This window comes from Fusarium pseudograminearum, chromosome 2, assembly GCF_000303195.2.
Source record: "Fusarium pseudograminearum CS3096 chromosome 2, whole genome shotgun sequence".
NCBI classification, from domain to species: Eukaryota; Fungi; Ascomycota; class Sordariomycetes; order Hypocreales; family Nectriaceae; genus Fusarium; species Fusarium pseudograminearum.
In genome coordinates, this window is record NC_031952.1 from 1,723,681 (window position 1) to 1,743,929 (window position 20,249).

At 49.2% G+C, this 20,249-nt stretch overlaps 4 protein-coding genes across 4 annotated transcripts, besides 1 other annotated feature; 2 read left to right on the forward strand and 2 right to left on the reverse strand.

Annotated features, from left to right (window-relative positions):
• Positions 1–29: 29 nt before the first annotated feature.
• FPSE_10184 (uncharacterized protein) lies at positions 30–3,392 on the forward strand (the record flags this gene model as incomplete). The annotated part of the gene is made up of 2 exons (XM_009263301.1): positions 30–2,623; positions 2,675–3,392. 2 exons carry the CDS (start codon positions 30–32, stop codon positions 3,390–3,392), a joined length of 3,312 nt encoding a protein of 1,103 aa, XP_009261576.1.
• Positions 3,393–4,138: 746 nt separating this feature from the next.
• On the reverse strand, positions 4,139–6,893 carry FPSE_10185 (uncharacterized protein; the record flags this gene model as incomplete). The annotated part of the gene is made up of 3 exons (XM_009263302.1): positions 4,139–4,327; positions 4,384–6,432; positions 6,486–6,893. 3 exons carry the CDS (start codon positions 6,891–6,893, stop codon positions 4,139–4,141), a joined length of 2,646 nt encoding a protein of 881 aa, XP_009261577.1.
• Positions 6,894–7,105: 212 nt separating this feature from the next.
• Positions 7,106–7,168: a microsatellite.
• Positions 7,169–10,291: 3,123 nt separating this feature from the next.
• Positions 10,292–11,786, reverse strand: FPSE_10186 (uncharacterized protein; the record flags this gene model as incomplete). The annotated part of the gene is made up of 2 exons (XM_009263303.1): positions 10,292–11,234; positions 11,287–11,786. 2 exons carry the CDS (start codon positions 11,784–11,786, stop codon positions 10,292–10,294), a joined length of 1,443 nt encoding a protein of 480 aa, XP_009261578.1.
• Positions 11,787–14,615: 2,829 nt separating this feature from the next.
• FPSE_10187 (uncharacterized protein) lies at positions 14,616–15,939 on the forward strand (the record flags this gene model as incomplete). Its single annotated transcript, XM_009263304.1, has 3 exons — positions 14,616–14,753; positions 14,804–14,851; positions 14,917–15,939. 3 exons carry the CDS (start codon positions 14,616–14,618, stop codon positions 15,937–15,939), a joined length of 1,209 nt encoding a protein of 402 aa, XP_009261579.1.
• Between the last annotated feature and the right edge of the window lie 4,310 nt (positions 15,940–20,249).

Sequence of the window (20,249 nt, forward strand, 5' to 3'; positions counted from 1 at the left end):
AGGCGATACAACAAAGAAACCTCGATACGATGCCTCATCCTGTTACGCCGCCGTCCGGCGACGCCCCGCCCCCGCCATCCCAAGAAACCATCAACGACCTCCTCAACACAATCTTCACTGCAAAGACCTCGGCCTCGTCGATCGATGCTTGCTATGGCCTCTGCGAGATTCTCCTCTCTTCCGTTGGCGTCGCTGGCTTGAACGACTACGGTGTCATCACTGAGATCAAGAAGGCTGCCGCTGATAAGAAGTCTGGTCTTCGCCGCGAGTCCGGTCAGAACCTCCTTGGTGCTGTTTTGGAGCGCTTCCTCCCTCGCCAGCCTATCAGCGAGGTCGTTCTCCTTCTCCAGGATAGCAACCTCGTCGGCGTTGCCCTCGACGCTCTCTCCGATAAGGGTGCTGTCGTTCGCGATGCTGCCCAATATGGCCTCGATGCCACTTTTGGTATCCTGAGCCCAGAGGCCCTCATTACTGGTCTCCTTCCTGCCCTGGTCGAGTACCTTTCCAAGAAGACCGGAAAATGGCAGGGAACTGTCGGCGCCTACAAGCTGCTGCAGAAGATGGCCGATAAGGCCAAGGTCTCTCTTGGAGGCACCAAGGAGGAGGCTATCGAGAAGGATCTTCTCCGCGAGTCTTTGGGTGCCAAGCTCGCAGGCCTGATCCCTATCGTTGAGGGTGGCATGCACGACTTGAAGTCCGAGGTTGAGAAGCAGGCTGTTGCGACTATGAACTCGCTCACGACTCTTCTCTCCAACGATGATGTCGCCCCCCGTATTCCTCTGCTCGTCGACACCATGCAGCACCCCTCTTCCCAGACTCTTCAGAAGGCTATCCACGCCCTGTCTCAGACTACCTTTGTCGCCATTGTCACATCGCCCGTGCTGGCTCTTCTGACACCTTTCCTGGAGCGATCTCTCAACAGTCCTACTACTGCCCAGGAGGTTCTGCGACAGACCGTTGTCATTGTCGAGAACTTGACCAAGCTGGTCCACGACCCTATCGAGGCCCGAACTTTCTTGCCCAAGCTGATTCCCGGTGTCAAGAGCGTTTGCGACCGAGCCTCTCTTCCTGAGGTCCGTGAGATTGCTGAGCGCGCCCTCGCCACTATGGAGAAGGCTATGGGTGACGATAAGGATGTTGTTGCCCGCACATCCGGCGAAGATGTCGCCAAGGTTCTTGACGAGCAGATCAAGGCCAACGGCGGCCTTGCTAGCCAGCAAGAGCTCTTCAAGCAGGCTCGTCCCTACATCTCCGACATGGTTGCTATCGATGTCAACTACCGCTACGTCAACCGTATCTCTGGACGAATTGCTCCTTACATCAAGACCTTCCTGAAGGATGCTGAGGCCCCCCAAAAGGTTGCCGATGCCGTCCAGAAGTACTACGTCGAGGAGGATGAGCGCAAGTACGGTGTTCCCGAGAAGGAGGACGATGGCGAGGTTGAGATTGTCAACGCCGACTTCTCTCTCGCCTACGGTGGTATGCTTCTCCTGTCGCACACCAACTTGCGACTTCTCAAGGGTCACCGCTACGGTCTTTGCGGCCGAAACGGTGCTGGAAAGTCGACTCTCATGCGAAGTATCGCGAACGGCAAGCTTGAGGGCTTCCCTCCTCAGGACGTTCTCCGCACTTGTTATGTCGAGCACAACCAGGGCGAGGATGCTGATATCAGCATTCTCGAGTTCGTTGCCAAGGACCCCGAGATTGCCACACAAGGTCTTGAGCGTATCTCTGAGGTTTTGGCCGAGTTCGGTTTCACTGCTGGCCCTGAGGGTCGACAGTCTGAGAGAGTTGGATCTCTGTCTGGAGGTTGGAAGATGAAGTTGGCTTTGGCCCGTGCTATGCTGCAGCGCGCTGATGTCCTTCTTCTTGACGAACCTACTAACCATCTTGACGTTGCCAACATTGCATGGCTCGAGAACTACCTCAAGTCTCACCCCGACATCACCAGTCTTATTGTTTCTCACGACTCTGGCTTCTTGGACAATGTCACCACTGACATCTACCATTACGAGCCCAACAAGAAGCTGGCCTGCTACAAGGGTAACCTGGCCAACTTTGTCCAGATCAAGCCCGAGGCCAAGAGTTACTACACTCTTTCCGCCTCCACTGTCCAGTTCAAGTTCCCCCCTCCCGGTATCTTGACCGGTGTTAAGTCTCAGACTCGTGCTATTATCCGCATGTCAAACGTTTCATACGCCTACCCCAACGCACCAAAGCCCTCTCTGTCAGACGTCTCTTGCCAGTTGACTCTGTCATCTCGTGTTGCCATTATTGGCCCCAATGGTGCCGGAAAATCGACACTTATCAAGCTCCTTACTGGCGAAACCATTCCCAGCACTGGAAAAGTTGAGAAGCACCCCAACTTGCGTATTGGTTACATCAAGCAGCACGCTCTGGAGCACGTTGAGATGCACTTGGAGAAGACCCCTAACCAGTACCTCCAGTGGCGTTACCAGCACGGTGACGACCGAGAGGTTCACATGAAGCAGACTCGTGCCTTGTCAGAGGCCGACCGCGCCCAGATGGACAAGTGGGTTGACTTGAAGGATGGAAAGTCCGCTCGTCAAGTCGAGTCCCTGGTTGGTCGTCAGAAGTACAAGAAGACCTTCCAATACGAAGTGTAAGTCCCCTTGCCGTGTTGAAACAAAATGTTTTATTAACCCATTAATAGTAAGTGGCGAGGCCTGCTGCCTAAGAACAACACTATGATCTCTCGTGAGACTCTTTCCGAGCTTGGTTTCGACAAGCTCGTCCAGGAGTTTGACGATCACGAGGCTTCCCGAGAGGGTCTTGGTTACCGTGAGCTCCAGCCCAAGGTTATCTCCAAGCACTTTGAGGATCTTGGTCTTGATCCTGAAATCGCCAACCACAACGAGATCGGCTCTCTTTCCGGTGGACAGAAGGTCAAGGTCGTCATTGCCGGAGCTATGTGGAACAACCCCCATCTTCTCGTGCTTGACGAGCCTACTAACTTCTTGGACCGAGACTCTCTCGGTGGTCTTGCTGTCGCTATCCGTGACTTCAAGGGTGGTGTCATCCTGATTTCTCACAACGAGGAGTTTGTCGGTGCCCTTTGCTCCGAGCAGTGGCACGTTAACGATGGCCGTGTTGCCCTGAAGGGTAACGCTGCTATCAGCCTCGACCGCTTCGAGGACAGCCGTCCCAGCAGCGGCGTCAACAGCACTGCTGCCAGCTCCGTCGTGAGCAGCGCAGTCAACAGTGGGATCGAGGACAACTCTGATATGAAGTTCCGCGCCAGAAAGAAGAAGAAGATGACCAAGAAGGAGGTCAAGGAGCGTGAGGTCCGTCGCCGGCTTCGCCACATCGAGTGGCTCAACAGCCCCAAGGGAACTCCCCACCCTCCCGACACTGATGATGAGGACAACTAAGAAAAGTTTTGCATTTTTATTTTTATTTTCGTGTGCGTCTTGTTTCGGAAGATCTTCAGATATGAACGAGATTTCATGTTGAGCGGCATATGACGACTGCTTTCAGAAAGAGAACTCTATTGCGAGGCATCAATGATGTCGCATCACGCTATGAAGAATGAATGGTACTCACTTAGATAGAATTGATAGGACGGCATAGAGGCGTTGGCTTGCTTGGGATAGACGACTTTGAATCAAATCAAACTTCGACTGACTTTATCTTTTGTTCTTTTGTGATGTGCGTGTCGATCATTGACGACTCGTGTTTTCTGTTTTGGCCACAAGTTTCAATCCAAACCAGACACGAGAAGGCTTGCGCGAACATAAGTCATGCCCTTTAAAAAGCCAATCCTCACTGTTGAGTACAATGTGTTCCACCTTGCCAAAATCCTGTAAAATAAGATACTGAATGCTGGACCATTCGTGTGCGTGTTGCTTCTAATAGTCCGAACAACGGCTATGTTGGACCAGTACCGCGGCAGCAAACACGCAAGCATCACAATGTAAAGTATACTGCACGTCAAATGGATATATCCGTAGGATGGATTTATTGACTATTGAAACAGGGTAAAATCCCTCGAAATATAATGACTAAAACGAATGCTACCTGGAGTATATGTTTCTATGCTTCCATCATTGAAACTCGACGCAAAAACAACACAAATGAAACAAACGGATATGCTTTTTGGATGGTACAGGAACCAGATTTACCAAGAGAAGGTCATCAGGGCAGGGTTAAGGGCCAAAGGCAACAGAAGGTGACTTCCAGCTACAGTGGCCATGGGTAGAATGGCAACGAAATCATTAATGCGCCAGTCATGAGGAACAAAGTCCGCAGTAGCCATGATGACGAGACCGATGATAGCCAGCAAAGACAGAGTCATAGAGACGCGGAACTATTGAGAGATGTTAGTAAACATTCAAAGCTACTCCACGACACGAGAAAGCTTACCTTCTTCAAAACCTTGGGAACTTCGATAAAAAAGTTGGAGAATTCGGCCTCCTTGGAAGTGGAACCCCAGCTCATGTCAATCTCAAACATATGTGCCAGCAAAGCTTGGCTGACATGGAGGGAAAGACCTCCAAGGAAAAGAGCCAGCATCAGGGTCCATTTGAAGTTCTCGTAGATGGCATATCCGAGGCTACGCTCACCAGAACGGTATCGCATAACAGCAAGTGCGAGGTTGCCAAGGCCGTTGAAGACAAGAATGATAGAAAACCACACCTGCCAGGAGTCAAGGTAGTACTTGTCGAGGTATCCGTTGAACCAGCCCATCAGGAAATAATTGGCAGTAGTCATGATCCATGCAGCGCCAATAGCATAGTAGGTACCGATGTAGGAAATAACAGTGATCTTGGAAGTAAAACGAATGTTGGAGAAACAGAAACGACGGAACAAGGGAGTAAAAGGACCACGCCACAGCCATGTGCGAATGGGGTTGAACAACAACTCATTGCATCCGAAAGCGTACTTTTCCCATCGAGCAAGCTCATCATACACGGTCAAAGACACACCCTCCTTGAAGCCATCGCCGGCCCAAGCAGCGAGACGGATGATGTAGCCACTGCACTGTAGACGGAGGGACATATCAAAATCTTCGGAAACGTGACTCTCGGACCAGAATTTGTCATATCCATCCTCATCCTGATAAGCGACCTGTTGGATAGCAGACCAGCGAAGGATGGCGTTGTGGCCGACAAATGGAGCAACATCGCCGTTGGAGACAGTGAAACGAATGGCAGTGTAGATAAGGTCCGTAAAGAAGGTAATGCCGTTCTCGAAGTAGGTATGCACAACTTGCATAACACCAGAAGAGAATTGCATGATTCCAACTTCAGGTGACTGCTCCATCTCAGAGACGGAGTCCAGGAGGCAGTCAGTGGGAACTCGTGTATCAGAATCGATGAGGAGGATGTAGTCGCCGACACGAATGTTTCCGTCAGCCCAGGCACGGCCATTCTCCTCGAGAACATCCTTGAGAGCCTGCTCATAGGCAAGAGCTTCATCAGCTTGACTCCAGTCGGCTGGTCGCTTAATGAGCTGGAGACGTTCCTCGACCTTGCAGGAGATCATGAGGCCAAAGTTCATGTTTGAAGCCTTCTTGAACTTGCCCTTTCGTACGAAGCCGTCCTCACCATGCTTGGGTCGTGCGACCCACCCAATGCTGTTATCGGCGTAGAACTCAATACGAGCATCACGCTCCTCCGGGCTGACAAGTTGGAGGCCATCATCGTTGATGAACATATTGGCAGATCCACCCTGAAGCTCATAGGTTGACATAGCTTGCTTGATAGACTTGACAGTAGGGAGAATAACTGCGTTTAGACCTTCTTTGTAGACAGGGCATTGAATGGTGATGTGAGGTAATGTAGCGCCCTGGAGTCTTCTGGGCGGGCGGGCTGAGTAGAATTTCGAGTTGATGGTCAGTTGACGGATGGGGCCAAAGATTTGTGCCAAACATCCAACAATGACTTGAGCAAAGAAGAGAGAGAAAAAGACTTGGATGGGAAAGAGAGCAACAAGACCAAGGCGCTTGTAGTCACCATCAATGGCAATCTCGACAGCGAGCTGTCTCCAGGCAGCACCGAGGGAGGCCATAACGATTAGAAGTGTGAGCGAAACGAGAATGGCGTTCTGGAGATGAATTGGCCGAGTTTCAGGCTTGATCTCACCACTCTCCTCGTCAACTTCATAATCAACCTCAGTGGACGAATCTTTCTCATCTTCGTCCATCGCCTGTCCCGAGTTCCATACAAGCTCCATGAGCTCTGATTCAATGATCTTGGCGCGGGCCATTAAGTTCAAGGCGTCATCGTCCCAAACAACCAGAAGGCCATCAGAAGCAATGAAAGCTGCAAATTGATGCTTGCGAGCTCGGGGTAGGTCATTGACAGTGGGCAAGATCTGCACGCGAAGACCATTCATCAATGGCACGTCCACCGCATCAGGCGACCACTGAAGAAAGGTCTTGATAACACGAGAGTTAACAGTCATGGCACACTAAGAAACAAGTTAGTAATGAGTTGATTGATGGCATTGAGATCTTGACATACTTGAACGTTGAGTGCCGTGCAGGCAATAGCAAATGGAGATTGCCCTAGTTGAGGTGGGCAAGCCATGTACTGTCCGCGTGACTTGCGCAGAAGAACACCCTCGATCTCACCAGAGCTGTCACCAACCCAAAGTTGAGAACATTGTTGTTGGTACAGATAGTTAACCATGACTTCGTGTTTGATATCATCAAGAAGTCCATTGCTGCTGGTTGAGGGCGCAATGGAAGGGGGGCCTGCAGTGAATTTGGGCCCAGCTGTTGGGTTTAGTTCGACAACAGCAGCTGGAGGAACCTTCTCCTCTATGGGAGCATGGATAGAAACAGAAGGCCGGTGGCTAGGCCTCCTAGGAGGAGGTCCTACCGGGATTTGAGGCGGGATCTCCGCCTTGAAGTAGCTACCAATGCCCATTGTGACGACAAATGGCTGCGATGAAGCCTCAATACGGACTTGGAAAGTCCTATTGATATGAAAGGGCGATTGGAGTTTGTCCTAGTTAATATGAAACAAAGGAGTGACCTGGGATGTGTGATCTAATTGGAATGGTCGAAAGGCCTCAAATGTTGATGGCCATGAATATTTCAAAAGAATGATATGGTGAATGAATGGCAGGTGATTTCACAGGGTGAGCGAATGAGTGACTAGGTGGATGAAAGAATGAATGAAGAGAGTGAAGGTAGTGAGTGTAGATTAAAGATTCAAGAATCGAACCTCAAAGTGCAACGACCGCTCAATTAAACAAATTGGGCTCCTCCTCATGTTCAACTGGAGGCCAGTGTATTAAAGTTTTCGTGTCCCAAGAAAAGCGTAGTATGCGATAATACGCCACCGAGGACGGGGAGCAAGGCAATGAGGTCGGACAAAGCGACAGAAGCGAATCACAAATGAATATGATGAAAAGAGACACCCACATAGACAGTCACAACTAGGTTAGCCAAGCCTCGAGACCACCATTGTCCCGGAGAGTCCTGGGTCTGGGTGGCCATAGTGGATGCTCGAGAGGGGTGGCAGTAACTAAAGTAGATAGCAAGACCCCGGTGAAGCCTTCAACAACATGGTAGTCCTGCAGGTGTGTTTCTGTAAATGCAGCGACTCTAGCCGACTACCTGGTTCAGACGCAAAGCAAAAGGTTTCAAAAAAGGAGAGTGTCTCCATGTGGCTGGAGCTGAGGCAGGTCCAAGTGGGCTTCAAAGCTTGTTGGTAGATATCGATTTGGCGGTTCTAATCACATTCGATGTTCGTTCGAGCCAGTCGATGCCAAGCCTGACAAACGACTAAGAGATAGAACTGTACCTCATCCTGCTGAAGCCGATGTTGCGAGCTGGTGGCAAATACTACCTTTCTTAGGTGAGATTACCGAGGACTGGAAGCTCCTAGCATTGCAAGTGGCATTCTATCTTACCAAACGATACAGGTGAGAAACCAGCATGGTGAGAACACCGTTTAACCTATTCTTGTGAGGTTACAAAATGGCTAGTTCGTATGGCAGACTTGTGCATACACTCTGAGTATCCGAACAGACAGCTTTTTATTTGTTTTCGTGTACTCTGTACACTATGCGACATTTGGTACATGCGAGGTGTTGGTGTTGAGGTGAAGTTGGAGTGCGGATAAAGTATGGTCACGATCTAGACTAAGGAAACCTGAGCATGGGCCAATCAAATTCCATCATTTCATGCTTGCTACACAAATTGGGCAAGCGGATCGCACCTGCCCCTCCTCTAGTCCCATTGACAGCTTCATGTGGCGTGCGGCTTATTGCTGATCTCCGGGAAAGGGAAAGCACGATGGGACAAGCTAGAGTCTGACAAATGCAGGTAAATGCAGGAACGAACGAAAGCCTGTACCTGCAGGAGCGATCATTCATGTCGTGATGCAGGAACCGCCGAATAGCTTTACCTTCTCCAGATCCATCCATACAACATTGTCGATATACCGACAGAAACAAACACTGCAATGAATATCCTCACTTTCGTCATCTGTTCTTACGACATTTCGCAACCAACTATCGAGTTCCTGATCGAAACTGATACTCACGCTTTAACCTCCCACCCACTTATTACCCTACAGCATTCCTTCCCAGTACCTGACATGGTCATGCCAAAGTCTGTAACCAAACTTTGACTTCAATGGCTTCTAGCTTCGCGCCGTCCCGAGAGTGTTTGCATAGCCTAAGGCAAGGGGGGTCCCTGGACGTCCCAGTCGGTCCATGGCTTCTCCTGCACGCCCAACAGATTGGTGCAAACACAAATTCTCTACCTATTTATCGTCATTTTCACTTGGCTGCCGATGCGTTTCGGTCATCCTCGAGTGGGTGTTCGTATTTTTACCTCACTTGGCACCCACACTTTCCAAAGATCTGGATATCCTGTGTCTTATGTCGTGATGATCTTTTGGATACACGTAATATATGACCCAGCAGACTCCATAGTTTGGAGATTTGGGCCATCAGTCTCGTGATGATTCCCATTACTCACACGAAAGACCTAAATATAGATACAAACCGGCATCAGATGCGCTGTCATGAATCGTCTCTTGGACACTTTCCATCACTATTCGCGCCGGGTGGGCCAGTCCTTTGGTCCGGAATCAAGGTTCTGCCATCATAGACTGCTCACATCACACCCTTTGACCTCGTCTCGTTTGCCATAAGCCTCAGGGCCGACACGCGAGTGGCGAGTCTGCATCACTCAAGCACGAAGAAACAAAGATGTTTGTTTGTTTACATCTCCTCAAACCAAAGTAAAACGTCTAGTATAGCATTCACATAATCACAACTAACAAAACCAAAAGTTCGATCCTACAGTTGACGACCGTTGAACCTTGATGCAGAATTAGTTGATCTGTAGGGCTTCATGCATCTTCCGTACCTGAAACTGCATATCTTCCACCATCCATCTGCAAGTGGTGAGTTGAAGCACGCCTATTTTGGTCGTCATCCTGCAGATCTTCCCCTGGTACCTTAAACTGGCTATAGTGTTGAGCAAGTCACAACGGTCTTTGCTCCGGAAATGGCATGGCCTTCAACCCGGATCAAACTTTCTGGAGTTCCAGTCATTGAAGTTAAGAAGACTAATCGACGATAGTAGACTAGACTATACTATTCGCTTATGAACGTGGCGCGCCCCTACAATCCTCAAAGTTCGGCGCCTCCGCTCTCCACTGACAGGAAGATCGCGTCCTCAAAAGCCGGTGCGAGTTTCAATCTCGATTCATGACAAATACCAGCCTTCGTATGCCTAGAATATAATGCCTCCATGTTCTCAGAGCTAATCAGCATGGCCAAAGCTCAGTGGCTCTTTACTCTCGGGCCGGAGGGACAGTATCAAAGCTTCAACACGGCCAACCTCTATGGCCACTGGCTTGAATCTACTGGAGTATAATGATGATCTCAGAGAGAATCGGATTTTTGATATTGTTGTCGTTGGTAAGGTGCGAGTCATGGTAATGATATGATATCGAACAGCGATCCACTAGCGGATGACTCAACACAACGACCTGGACACTCATAGATTACTAGAAGAGAAAAGATAGGACTATCGGCCGCATTTAGTCAATAATACCAACATATGGAGATTAGTTTGCCATCGTTGAACTCAAGACAAACCATCAGACGTCGATGTTATGGAGCATGTACATGAATGGGAATTTTGGCATACAATTATCTATCAAATCATAAAACAATATCAACATATCTGAAGGGCTATGGCCTTCTTAGAAAGCCGATAAGCGATATGTAACAAAAATAAAATCCAGGATATCACAGCATGCCGTCATCAACTAAGGCATGCCACTTATGACGCCCCTTCTTAGAGATCCACGTTTTCGTTACCGTTGCATTGCTGCATCATGACAACACGACTGACCTCAACCTGTGGTTGTTTCCAGGTAGGATACCACTGGTCCCTAGCATCCCAAAAGTCATTCTTCGCTGTGGGTGAGGCATCGTACCAGGGCTTGCCCGACTTGCCATCTTGAAACCAACCATTTGTACCGCCAACAGCCAGGTTGATAATGAGGTAAAACTCTTGGTCAAACGGCGCATTGACATCGTTTGCGGCAGCCCAGGGATCATCGAGTCGGGTGCCGTTCTGGTCTACGTCAGGGAACCCTCCTCGTTGGTACATAGGCTTTTTGAAGTTCGTGTATGTGACTTGAAGAAGGCGGGTGTTGACATAAGTGAAGAGATATTTTTCAGACCACTCCAAACCAAACATGTTAAAACCGGCACTGTAGGTTGTGTGCAGGGCTTTTCGCTTGTTGTTGGTCTTCCACCAACCGTCGTTGGCAGGGTTGGGTCCCCAGTGCAGAGCTGAGGAAACAATGTCATTTCCGCCCTGTTTGTATGTCCAATTGTTTCCACGCGATTCAATAATGTCGATCTCTCCAGAGCGAGGCCAAGGGCCATACTTGCTTGTCCTGGGAAGCATCCAGATAGCGGGCCACAGCCAATCACCTTCAGGGAGCTTTGCAGTAACTTCAATGCGACCATACTTGATGTTAGCACCCTTCTTAGTATTGATGCGCCCAGACCTGACGGGAGGGATGATAGTGTTGTTTCCTCCGGTCAGATTGGTGGCAGCAACGCAGTTGGACCAAACTTTGGAAGTGCAGGTGCCGTCCTTGAGAAGGTTGATGACATTGTTCTTTTGCAACAACTTTGAGTCTTGAAGAGTTGCCTTGACGATTAGGTTGCCATTGTCGACGTAGACATTCTCATCACCGCCGGTAGTTTCCTCGAACTGGCCATTCCTGTAGGGGTCAGTACTGAGATAAATAAGAAGTTTTTAAGAATGCAACATACCCGTATCCACCGACTTCAACTTCTTTAGTCCAAATATTTGGGTTCAGACCTTGACTAAAGTCCTCATCCAGGACAGGGCAATACTTGTTCTTGACCACACTCCTGACACCGTCCCAAACGAGAAAGCCGGATCCAACGAGGCCGAGGAAGATGGCGAGAAGGGGGAAAATGGAGACCCATTTCTCCTTGGGATTGGTCTTTTCGAGCCACGGCTTCTCAACTTCACCAGGTCTCACTCTTCTGGAGTGGAAGTAGCGATTTCGGTCATCGACTTGAGTTCCAGAGTCGCATTCTGAAGAAGGACTTGCGTACTCTGGGATACTGAACATGCCTGCATTACCGGCAGAGCCTGAGCCACGTCCATGGTCAATGCTTTGACGATATCCAGTCCCGGTCGCATCTGCGTGGTTGCCATTGGAGTCCATGGATCTTCGTGGCATGTCGGTTGGGCCCATGCCATCAAGGCCACCATAGCTGCTTTTTCGATACGGGTTGCTCATGGTAACGAGAGTATTGAATAGTTAAAGACTTAAAGACCAAAAGACTCAAAGACTGGATAGAAATAAAGATTGAAATCCAAAAACACAAGTGAAAGAAAGCGACTGGCTTGGTCAAAAGGGAACAGACAGTGTCTTGATAAAGTTCAACACTAGGGGTATCCGAGGCGCAGAAACTAGTCAGGAACAAAGCTCAGGAATGGTCGGCTACTCCAGTATCGAGTAAAGTCCAATGTAGATTTTTCCGTTTGTGAGAGTCCTCGGAACGAGATCAGGATCTCCGTTTCTAAGGTCGCTAAATCGAGAAGTCGCACGAATGATGAAGCTTAGAGGCAGAAAAACTAAGCCAGGTTGAGTAAGACATGATAAGTATAGACTTGGTAGTCTTTTGATACGATGCTGAACTGAGTCTAGTGTTAAGATTCTTGATGATGTAAAAAAGAGGCTGATAAAATGGCTTCTTGGCAAGACAAAGATCGCCCAGATCGGATGAATTGTGTATAAGTTGAACGGATTCGGTAGGTGCGTATAAGTGCGAACATGGTATACACTGTGCATATCGATACTGTTTTTGGCTTCACACGGACTAGCTTCATAAGCTACCGTAACAACATTCCAATCCCACCTCCATCATCTACCCCCATTAGTTACAATATCATCGTCCACATCTCGAGATTTCTCTCTCAGCCGTCGACAATAAAGTTTTTCAACACGACTAACAGGAACAAAATACACAGTAACTTCCTTTTGGTCTCATTTAGGTATCAACCCCCCTGACTGCCAAGAGCGCTCACCAAGTTTCTCAGTAAAACACCACTTCCTTAGAGCTAATATTGATTCATGCACCTGAAAATGCATGGAAAGTACGTCTCACAGATGGCTATTTTTAAATTGATTCTCATTGACCAAGTTCGCCTGGAACTATCCGCCTCTCCCGGCCCACACGGATAGAATCACTCCAACTTGGAACGGCAGTAGAGACAGTGACAGGAACTTTTTGCACAATGCCGTGTCCCAGGAACAGTATACACGCCTCCCGCTTTTGTAAAGTTCTGAACCCTATTTCCGCTTAACGACGCCTCTCGGCAATCAGGAACCACTTAACGGTCTAAGTGGACACCAAATACACCTCACACCCCCTGTACGTTTGCTATCCCAGGCATCCAAAGACTCCATTACTTTGATGGAAAGTTATTGCATGCTGAGAGTCAGCAGCTGAAAAACGGCTCCATCTTGGCCTGCTGTGTTTCTTTCTTCGGGAAGCAACTCACAAGCACATGCTAATATCGACGTCGGTTATGTCTTCGTTGAGTGTGCTATAGCACAACAACAGAGTTTCTGGCATCAAAGGCCATGTTTTTCGTGTCTCTGTCAGCTTTCAAAAAGGATGTGCCGCTTAGATTGCAAGAAACTGCCACAAGGTTAAAGTATGTTACCAGTATCCCGGGAAAACGGCCCAAGGCCAACCTTTTCCCTGCCGCAAGGCTATCATACTTGTAACGGTCTCGCATTCTTCTTTGCTTCCAATGTTGGTATCGGTTCGTCACGATAGCACACCATGATTGCTCATAGCAAACACCTTCTCTTCGAACGGAAACGCCAATTGTCCATACCCGCGTACTTGGCAAAAGAAGAATGATCATACTAGAGACTAGCTTCACAATACAGGCTTTCCTTTTCGATAAGAAAAGAGTTCCGGATTAGGCTGAGCGTGAGTTAACAATAAGGTCTAGAGAGGCCCCAAGGGCTGGAACTTGTTCCATAACTGGTACAACCGAACCTCAAAGCCTTTGCAGACGTCAATGATTCAATGGATAATCATCCGACATTAGGTCGAGACTTGGGCGGCCCAGATGTTTGGTACTGACTTTCCTACGAGCTTGCGCGGTACTACAGCGATGAATACGATTTGCATCATTGAACCCAGGAAACACGAGCTTCTCCCAAACACCGTTGAGTTTGCCAAAGTTAACTGCCATCGGTTCGCACACTCTCTGAACAATCTCACCATTCTGGGATGATCAGCAACGACACGTGTGGGTCCTCTTGTCCAGAGGAGAACAAGTACTGTTGCGTATGCATGAGAGACCAGGCTGATATCTCTTCATGTTCAAGTGACCATGAAGTTGTATCATTGGACGAGATTGTGGCTCGTGCCTGGCTGTCCATCCCAATCCGGAGATCTAGATCCTTGAAATCCTTGCCACGCAGGATCGCTAACAGGGTTCAGGGTTCATGTTTCGGAATCTTCGCCGATCTGACGCATGCTACATACCTTTGTATACCACACTGCACCATAATGTTATTCCACGAGCCCAGAGGCTTGGCTTTATTTGGGTTTGCTCGTGAGTTGTTGGATTGCCATGATTGGTGGTGTCAGTACACCATTTTCTTGGCTCTGTTATCTCAAACTTCTACGGCTGACGGGATATCCGTAAGGCAGGTCTGAGCCTAAACAATATGAGAAGGCCTTTCGAGGTCTCGTTCCTTGAGCTGGGCAGTATTAAGCCCAGTTGAAAGTCTGTTTTCGCCAGTTTCGGTTTCTTTGTTTTCTCTCGTTATTCTCAACCATATTCCACTCTTTCAACGTGTTGATCACACTCCTTTCTGTTATATCCACTCATTCATTATAAACAACAGTGTTGTTAGACTTCAAGCAGGTTGTCCTACTTGTTTCCTGTCTTACATACTGCAGTAAATAAGTCATTGGTTGAATCGCGTTTGTTCTCAAGAGCTTTGACCAAAACGCCAACGAGTTGGTCTATTGTCAAACCCTTCACAGGTGACCCATCGAACGTCAAAAGCATTACATCTCATACCAAAACTCATACAATGCTCATACTTCGAGTCCTTACTGGCATTGTCAGTGTGGTGGCTTTAGTTGGGGCTGCTGAAACCAGCCAACCTATGGATCTGGGCAGTGTACTTGGGAGGCATCCCAAGCTCTCTACATATTACAAGCTGATCAAGGTACGATTCCCTGTATTCAACTCAGGAAGATATCATATTAAATCATTTAGAAATTTCCTGATATTCTGATGCAACTCCCCAGTTACGACGGTGTCACTGTAAGTCAAGTGCTGTCCCTGGGCCATGGCCCGATACTGCGACAACCATTCTAACGTGTATCCAGATTGTTGCGCCTTCCAATGACGCTTTTGAACAGATTCCATACTCAGCTCTTTCTAAAATCTGGGACCCAAATGATGCCAAGACCGCCACCCCTATTCTCCAGTATCATATCCTTCAAGGCACGATAAGCGCAATGAAGCTCAAGGCAGGCCCTGCTTACGTTAAGCCCACACTCCTTATGGACCCCAAATGGAGTAATGTTACTGCTGGCCAGAACATTCTCATCAACAAACAGCCCGACGATGTCGTCTTTAGCACGAGGTATGGAAACCGCGCTACAGTCATCAATTATGATATCGAGTTTCAAGGCGGCCTCATTCAGATTGTGGATAGTCTCCTGATCCCACCGTCTGGTATGCTCCAAGTCCTTATGGCAAGCAAAGTTGAGTCGTTCCTCGGCGGGCTCTTTAAAGCTGGCCTGATGCCCGATCTCGCTGATCGCAAAGACATCACTGTCTTTGCTCCGAGAGACCAGGCCATGGAGAATGTCGGAAATACACTAAATTCCTTGTCTCCCAAGGAGCTGGCTCGCGTCATGGGCTACCATATAGTGCCTGGAAAGGTTCTTGTCTCAACTGATCTTGAGAATGCTACGACACTCAAGACATTGGTCGGCGAGGAAACCTACATCCGTCAGGTTGGTAACGAGAAGTTCATCAACTCGGCCAAAATCATAACAACCGACATCCTCATATCTAATGGCATACTGCACGTTATCTCGAATGTCAACAATCCAAAGGATGCTGACGCTGTACCCAACCCTACTCTGTGGGCTCAGAAGCCTGTCTTCAAGTCTGCTGGGGTTGACGACGTCTTCCATTCGGCCATCCCTTGTACCTCGGATTGCCCTGTGACAAACACGCCAGCACCTACACCAGTTGATCAAGCAGAGAACAACGCAGCCACTACACCATGGTTCAACACAAGGTCAAGCACTGGGGTGGCAGCTGCGCGTGCCACAGGACAAATTGCTCGCGCTGCGCTTGGTATCGTAGGCGTGGGTGCGGGCATGGCATTTCTATAGAATGGAGGATTGGGCGTGTTGCTATATTCTCTACATTTCATTGAATTTGGTGTTTTTTGGTATATGTTGTATATGAGGTCGCGTACGTGAATCAATACCCCTACAGTCTTTACAGATAATGTTAATCCATCACTCCCTTGACTCTGCACGATACTCGGTCGAAAAGGAAAAGGAAAAGCTTGCGCGCACTTGCTTTTTTTTCGTTGCCATGGCGTGAGTGTTAGACTTTCACTGCTGTTACACAAGCTTTTCATTAGACAGCCCCTTACTTGCAGTTGAGCTGCATTGCCGGGCGCTTAGAAAATGTCAATCCCAGAACTTACGACTGAGATGCATGAGTATCCCGTATCCAGCACCATCCGGCTTCCGCTAGCCATACCATTCGCTGTGATACGATCGCAGCCCTTGTCTCACCTGCAATCACAAACGACAACTTACCATTTCCAGCGCAACAGCACGGCCCAAACGTCAAAGCGCAAGAGGCTCTAGGGTAGGGACCCTGTCACTGACAACCAAGGGCAACCTAGTTAGCTCGTGGGGTAGACAAGATGAAAAGTCCTGAAAAGTGTCGCCGGTAGGGGTTACAAGTCCGGTAGATAGCCTTAATTGGCAAGGCCCGATAGTGCCTGGTGGTGAATCGGGTGAATAGAGTGGTCGTTAAGGAAAGACTTTCGACAAGGCCGCTTCATCTTTGACAGCTTGAAATTGATGGCATGGGCTCTATTAGTGAGTGTTAGTTGGCAGATGGCAGATAAGTAGTGTCTTGTGGACTGGATGAAGATCGTAGATTGCCAAATCAGGATTGACTGACTCTACAGCAAGAACCTTGCACTCGCGATTCACCTACTCTAGGAAAAGACAGACAAGTGGCAATTATTTAGATAAGAGAAACCTGGCAAACCTGATTTGACTGTTTCATAAATAAAGCCCATGCTCTGGCGACCGAGTCAGGGCTACAACCAATCGAGTCCACGCACTTATAACACTCATCCCACGATACGACAAGTAGTTAGGCCGGAACGACAAACGTAATAGACCCGCTCTAGAATCCAACTTATAATATGCTGTTAAGACGGACCAACAAGACAGCCTGGTTTGACCAGCTAGGGTACTCAACCAAAGAGAGCGGCGGAAACACAGATAACATGAATCAGGATTGTAGTTCGTTAGAGGTATCAGAAGGATGACTCTCACGGTGCTAACTCCATCCAAAGAAGTGCCAAGCAAACAGAGGCACAAGAAAGTCCCTTCTGAGAATAAACAGAGGGGTGGCATGTCTCTCTCTTCCTTCCACCTATGCGCCAAGTCGCCTCATCGTATGGTTGCTCCTCTGACTTCCGTTATACCCGACGATTCATCCTCCAGTCAGCTTTGCCTGTCGCTTCTGACAGTTTTCATTCGGGAGTCCACTGGCTGACCATATCATACTGTGCCGTGCCGTGCTGTGCTCGACCGAACTGGGCCATGCTGGTCTCATACCTCCCCCCATCGCTTCCGTCCTCCAGCTGATGTAAATTGTGCAACCTATACCAGAGTGCGGCCACCACCCATCGGATGGAGTGTCTTTATTTGCCTGTTTTCTCGGTCACAGCTTCAATCCCGGAAAGGAGAGTGCGAGGGTGAGTTGGACGGTGGATAGGCTGCTGCGTCCTGGCCACTCCCAAAATCAACACCTAACTCCTTGTCTCCACTACTGCACGAAGTCGATTTTGACGTTATAGGCTTTAGGTGGTAGAATAGGGCATGATGTTTCTGGTAGTTGATACTGGCCCAGGGAGAAGGAGGAGCTCTCCTTGCCCCAAGGAAGTTGAATGTGGCAGAGTAAGGCTGGGAAAAGTTGCGGCAAGTGAGCGTTGATAAGTACTACAACAATATCTAGCTGTGAGGAGGGGAGGGCGGCGCATCTGGCTGCGGAGGAGGAACGCGCGGGCCCCCTGGAGGTGTTGGCGGAGGATCAGGGTTCTGCAACTCTAGAGGCGAGATGTAATGGGCCATGCCATGAGTGCGAGTATAGGCATGAGTGTGATTTTGAGATATCATGGCTGTGTTTGAGAGTTGCTCGAATTGTGGCTCGAAAGAAATCAAGGTGACAATGCAAATATACCCCTAGGTCTTTTAGAGTTGCTTGTTGGGTTTCTTGTTGAGGTGAGGAGAAAGCTTGATCGACCCAGCCCAAGCCAGAGGTTTATGTTAGTCTATATCACTACTGCCTCCATCATCTCCATCGCTTGATGCGACACCAGCTTCCCAATGAAGTTCAGCCGTTGGCCCATTAAGATGGCATGACATGTACCTTGTCGAACAATTAACCCTTGATACCCACGTTTCTTAGCTTGATCAGCTGGGCAAGATGCGGTTATGCGCGGTACCCGTATCCGCTGCCGCGGTCCTGGATCAGGCCTTGAAATACACAAGGCCTGTCGCCATTTCAGCGGATCACCATGTAGTTGGCGATGCGGTGCCACATTGACACACGGCGACCGTACCCAGCCCACATGGTAGCTAAACTAGCGAGGGAATTATGAGAGAGTATGAAGACTCTAACCCGAGAGTATTCCGAGCAGTCAAGTAAACTTTCGGACCGATGGCCAATTAGTAGGGCAAGTAGAGGGAAAACGCTAACAAGGCAGCGGTGCGGGTATGGATAATGGTATTGGCATGGGTGCGATACCTTCATCGGCGATTTCAGCCTCAACTAGAGTAAACGCCCATGCCATTGAGTAGGACCCTTCAACGACAGCACTAAGACAACCTGCGGACATCCGCGCAGGGTCTGTCCGTACGGATGATAAGGAAATGCCCGGAAACGCTCCATGATGACATGTGTGGACAGGGGCAGCGATGATACACCCTGCTCCTAGTAGTTTAAAGTATTGTGCCAGCTGTGATCGACCTTCACGATGGATAATTGAAGATAGCATTGAGCCAAAAGGACTGTCAACCACTCAGCGCCGCAGCCAAGGGCCTGATATCGCTGAAAGTGTGAGCACAGAATAGTGATCAGGCAACTCAGCACAGCAATGTTACACAGTTGGATTATGGGTCCTCGGAAGCACAACCGACTTGGACCCTGCAACGCGCGCATCTTCCATGAAACTGGAATCTAGACTCAAAACATCGCTGAAGGTTCACCCTCCTTCTCTCGCCTCTATAGGTTTCTGTGCATCAGATGTCCCGAAACAGGACATGATCCGCAGCAGGGCATGCCTCCCTCGTACCATGCCACGCTGGCTGGCCATGCGAAGACCCTAAAGTGGTAATGTGATAAGGTAGTCGAAGTCCGCGCATGGGCGGGAGTGCAGTCCGTCTGGCCCCAGAATCGCTTTGTGTCGTGGTGCGTGTATTGATTGTTGTTCGACTTTCGATCAGATGAGAGGAGACTTCCTGGCCAAGTTAGTGCGCAGTCGACGAAACGCTGCACCGCACACCAACCCCAGTATTTCAGTCGGTTACTGTGCGGATGGATCACATGTAGCCGATTGTTTGGTGGATATACGATGCGTTGATGCAACGGCTGGGGGTGATGTGCTATGTATGGTTCGGCGGCGGTGGCGGTCACAGTGACTGATCGGTCAGCACGCATGGCGCATATTAGGATCTATTCATAATAGCATCCTGCCTGCCTGGCCAAGGCCAGAGATTGTCCTGTACCCACCCAATCCATAGCATACATCCCGTTAGTAAAGAGCTAGTCAAATGTCGCGCATCGCAAACTGGCAAACACCGCTGAACAAACCTCTGCAATTCAGCTACGTTCGCCGAACCCTGCGTCGACAGGCAGGCTACAAGTTGGTCTTCCGGGGTAGGGAGGGGGAGAGTGTGCCACCATGTGGTAGCAAAGCGTGGTGCAGTGCAGGCTTGACAGCGGCCCCTCTTAAACGGTGGCCTAGACCCCTGCTCGTCAGTCCTTGGATCTTGCTTGCAGCGGCTATATATGATGGAATCGGGCCTCAGCCCTATAATAGAAGCCGGTCTGTTCGGCGTGGTGAAGAAAACAGGAGGGTCATGTCGTACGTTTAGGCGAGGGTGGCCGAGCGTGTGTGGTCGTCGTTGACCCTCGTTTGCTCCTAGCAATCCAGCACTCTTGTTGCGTTTCCGTGCAAAGAAAAAGTTTTGTTTCGAGTCAGGTCTCGGAAAAGGACTCGAGTCCTGCCAAGACGAATCTGGCCAAACGACATGGGAGCCCTCGTGTCCCCACACCAGGTCCCGTTGGTTGTGAGTGGGGGAAATGTTACAAATGGTATGTAGATGAGATCTAGCGATCCCTGAATGGCCGACATGCGTTCGGGGAGAAGCATTAGCTGCAGCTC